This window comes from Gracilinanus agilis, chromosome 1, assembly GCF_016433145.1.
Source record: "Gracilinanus agilis isolate LMUSP501 chromosome 1, AgileGrace, whole genome shotgun sequence".
Lineage (NCBI taxonomy): Eukaryota > Metazoa > Chordata > Mammalia > Didelphimorphia > Didelphidae > Gracilinanus > Gracilinanus agilis.
Window position 1 is genome coordinate 56937534 of NC_058130.1, and position 4690 is coordinate 56942223.

At 40.6% G+C, this 4690-nt stretch overlaps 1 protein-coding gene across 1 annotated transcript in view; it reads left to right on the forward strand.

Moving 5' to 3' along the window:
* PPARG (peroxisome proliferator activated receptor gamma) overlaps positions 1-907 on the forward strand; it is a 142202-nt gene extending 141295 nt beyond the window's left edge. Inside the window, exon 7 of the mRNA XM_044666669.1 lies at positions 371-907. Coding sequence (XP_044522604.1) covers positions 371-618 — 248 coding nt within the window. The 3' untranslated portion in view covers positions 619-907. The remainder of the gene's footprint in view (positions 1-370) is intronic.
* The last annotated feature ends 3783 nt before the right edge of the window (positions 908-4690 follow it).

Below are 4690 nucleotides of genomic sequence, written 5' to 3' on the forward strand. Positions count from 1 at the left end.
CTCTCTCCTCTCCTCTCCTCTTCCCTTTCTCTTTTCTCTTCTCTTCTCTCTCCTCTCTTCCTCTCTTCTCTCTCTCTCCTTCTCTCTCTCTCTCCTCTCTCCCCACTCTCTCTCTCCTCTCCTCTTCCCTTTTTCTCTTCTCTTCTCTTCTCTCTCTCTCTCTCCCCCCTCTCTCTCCTCTCTTCTCTCTCTCTCCCCATCTCTCTGTCTGTTTCTCTCTCTCTCTTATCAGGATTTGTCGTTTTTGTTTTTTTAATTCAACTCAGTAAAGCTTTAGGTTGCTTCCTTGGCCAAGGATGCCTTGGCAAGCCATTTTCACAGCCTCTGTGTTGCCCATCCCCTGACATGTTTTCCATTCTTGTACCCTCAGACCGCCCCGGTTTGCTGAACGTAAAGCCCATTGAGGACATCCAGGATAACTTGCTACAGGCCTTGGAGCTCCAGCTCAAGCTGAACCACCCCGAATCCTCCCAGCTCTTTGCCAAGTTGCTTCAGAAAATGACAGACCTCAGACAGATTGTAACGGAGCATGTCCAGCTATTGCAAGTCATCAAGAAAACAGAGACAGACATGAGCCTTCACCCGCTCCTACAAGAAATCTACAAGGACTTGTACTAGCGAGGAGTCCTAGCCCACTGACATCGTGTTCCTTCTTCCAATTGCACTATTTCTTTGAGGGAAAAACATGAGATGCCTAAGAAATTACTGTGAAAAAAAAAAGCATTTTAAAAAGGAAAGAGCTTTAGAATAATAAGATCTATTTTATGCATATTGTTTTTAAAGACACATTTACAATTTACTTTTAATATTAAAAAGTGACTATATCATGAAATTGCTGACAGTATTTGGAGAATGAGTCTGGTGTCCTGGGGTTGTGTCTTGTTTCTGTTTTTATTTTAGCCTTTCTTTTTTTCAGTATTCTGATTTTTTTTAACTATAGATGGCACTGCCCATAAATCTTCATCATAAAATAAATTAATTTCTTTGACTCCATCTACAGGAACCATTCTAAAACATCTGATATCACGTGTTCCCAAAGTCCTCTGAGGATTCCACTGTAGACCTCTCTGAGTTTGTATTTCTCAATCTGGATTTGATTAAAAACCAGGGGTAGGCTTTGTCCCAGGATGGTTGACTTCATTAAGAAGCCATTCTTCCTCTATGACCCTGTACCTAATTTCCAGTGCTATGAGATGCACCCTATATATGCAGCCTGTGCATATATTATAAATGTGCCCCATGATCCAAGAGCTGGAGCTAAAAGGGACCTCAGAGGCCAACTAGTTGAACTTCTTATTTTCTGGTTGAGGAAACTGAGGCAGAGAAAAATGACTTACCCAAGATTACATAGGGAGTAAGCACCAAAGGCAGGATTTAAATCTCGTCCCTTTGCCTCTTGAACCAATGCTCTTTCAACTGCACCATATTGCCTTCATCTCTGTCAAGTATTTATTGAACATCTGTTGTATACCTGAAACTGGATTAGGCACTGTGGGAGACCTGAATGCCATAGTCCCTGCCCTTAAGGTCAGAGTCCCTTTGAGAAGACAAAACCAGCATTCAAGCACCAACTATTCGCCAGATACGATGTTAGTTGCTGAGGATACAAAGAGAAGAATGAAAATGTCCCTGTTCCAAAGACCTTACATTCCACAAAAGGAAATAAATTGGGCTCAGATAAATCATTACAAAATAAATTTAAAAAAATACAAGGTAATTCCCAGAAGAGAAGATACTAACAATTGAGGAGACAGGGAAAGGTCTTGGATAGGAAAGGGCTATTAATCTGAGAATTAAAAGATGCTAGAGAGGCAGCAAGGTAGCACAGTAGATAAAGCACCAGACCTAGAGCTGAAAAGACCTGGGTTCAAATTTGACCTCAGACACTTCCTAGCTAGGCAAAGTCACTTAACCCCAATTGCCTAGCCCTTGCCAATCTTCTTTCTTAGAACTGATTCTAAAAAGAAAAGTGTTTTAGAAAAAAAAGAATTTAGAGATCTAAGAAGCAAAAGTGAGGAGGGGATTAATTCTAGGCAAGAGGGACAACTTTTTCAAAGGCTTAGGGGTAGGAGATGGAATGTTGGATACAGGGGACAGCAAGTAGGTGACTTGAACTAGAATGTATACTGCATGCAAGGGAATGAGTATAAATGGCCTGGAAAGACAAACTGGAGCCAGATTTTAGACAAAGGAATCAGTGTTTTTTGTCCTAGAGATGACAGAAAGTCACTGAAGCTTCTCTAGCAAGGGAAAGACTTGATTAGTTCTGTGCCTTCAGAATATTAATTTGACGGCCAAGAGGAAGATAGATTGGGAAGAGAAGAAGACTGGAGATGAAGAAACCAATTAGTAGGCTACTAAAGTCTTAAGTAAAGGACAGTGAGGGACTAACGAGTCATGTTTGTGGTGTGAATGAAGAGAAAAGAACACATAGAAGAATGTTGGGGAGGCCAATCAACAAGACTTGGAAACTGATTAATCGCAGGGGTGCGGTAGAGAGAAGAGCTAGGAAAAGTCTGAGATTACAAACTGAGGTTATTGAAAGAATAGGGATGTCCTCAGAAGCAGGGGAAAGGAAAAGGAGGAAGAGGATAAGTTGAGTTTCGGGTACCTGTGGGACATATGTGAAACAGCTGAAGACTAATTGGTAGTGTATAATTAAGTACCAAGTGATGGTACAAGCCATAAGAGAAATCCAGAAAGAGGAAAAGATCAGTGAGAACAGGAAGAGTCTCAGAAGGCTACTGACGTAGATTAGACTTAAGCTAGACTGAGGTTTTTAACCTCTGTGGGGGAGGTTGGGAGGGGTCATGGGCCCCTTTGGTGGTTTGATGAAATCTATGGACCCCTTCCCAGAGTAATGTTTTAAAATGCATAAAATAAAATAGATATGATTACCAAGGAAACCAATTATAGTGAAATATATTTGTTAACATATATATTTTTAAGAACAAAGTCATGAATCCCAGGTTTAAGAACCTTTGAAGGTGATGGCTATGATTTGTGTAGAGAGCCAAATATGAGAGAGAAAGAGCTTTGAGGGGTAACAATAGAAGAAATAGGGGTACAAAGAAAGGAATGAGCTTTGTGGAAGATTTTAAGAAAACTAACCTGGCCCTTTAGGTTCTCCTAGTTGTGACCACTCTAGGGACTAAGACCCTATAGTTCGTGCTTATGTCCTAACTATATTTACCCTAACCTGTCTTCTTCCTTCTGCCTCCACATATCCACCGTGTGCTCTGTCTCTGAACTCATGGCTCTTATTATCTAAGTCATTCATTTAGTGGCCCAATCAGGGGTCATGACTGCCTATCTAAGCCCCTGCCTTTTGATGCCCTTTCTGTGCCCCTCTCAGTATTCTCTCCCTTCTCAAATTTTCCTCCGGCATTTTGGATCTCTTCTTTGTCCCTATTACCCTCTGCCTTGTATTATTATACTTATCTGAACTGGGGATGGGCATGTTGGGGATACATGTTGTATCCTCCCCTCCCTGCCATAGACTGGAAGCTCTTTGAGGGCAGGAACTGTCTTTTTTTTTTTTTTTTATCTTTGTATCCCCTGCACTTAGCACAGTGTTTTGCACAACAATAAATACTGAATTTAAATGAATTGGCACTAATCACACATTGACTTATATAATTACCTCTACACAGGGATCTTGTCCCCTCCACCCCCAACTAAGCTGTAAGCTTTTTGGGAAAGGGACCCCCCACAATTCTTAGATCCTTCACAGAACCTAGCTCAGTACTGAGCTTGGGAGATGTGCTCAATAAATCAATGCAGATTGATTGATAGTCATCTTAGCTCTCACTGGATGCCATAACCTCACCATCCCTTGGCTTTGAAGGGATCTTTACCATAGCCCTACTGTCTTGGAAGTCTTTCTTCCCAGGAGCTGAGCAGAAGATGACCATTAGAGTCCTGCTCAGTGCTAAGATTTTGCTATTCTAGGATTCATTCATTCATTCCTCTCAACAAACATTTATTAGTGCCTTCTGTGTGCCAGGTATGGTACCAAGCATCCAAGAGGGCACAGGAAATAAAGAAAGGTGCCCTCCCTAGTGTCCAGGAACCAATAGGCTAGTAGGGATAATAAATACACATAAGCCATCAACTGTAATGAGACTATGCTTAAAAATAAGTAAGGTACAAAGTGCTTAGATCCAATGAAAGAGAGATCACTTCCTTCTGGCAGCAATAAAGGGGGAAGGAGCATTTGAGCTTGACATTGAAGGAGTTCTTATCTGAACCAAATGAGAGAATAAATGAAAGGGCTTTGAAAACTCTAAATGTATTATGAAACTATAAGGGCTTAGAATTACTGCCTCAAACTGATTATCTATCATTTCTTCTAATGGTCATCTCTTTGGGGAATCTCCTTTTCCTGGCTATAGTTTTACTTAAAAGAAGTTCAAATCTATTCATTCATTCAATGAGTATTTATTGACAGCCCCAAAGAGAAATAACCATAAACTAAATCTCTCTAAGCAGCAGACGCCCTCATCATTATATTGATTGAGTTGATATATCTCTGATTATAGCAAAGATAGCATCCTATCTCTTAATATCTATAGATATAATAATTCTGCTACCCTGTCCTAACTCTGGGTACAGTAAAGCCCCTTATTTTAACTTCCCCAGGCAGCTCTAGAAAAAATCCTGGATTTCTCCTAAACTCTTAAAAACCTAG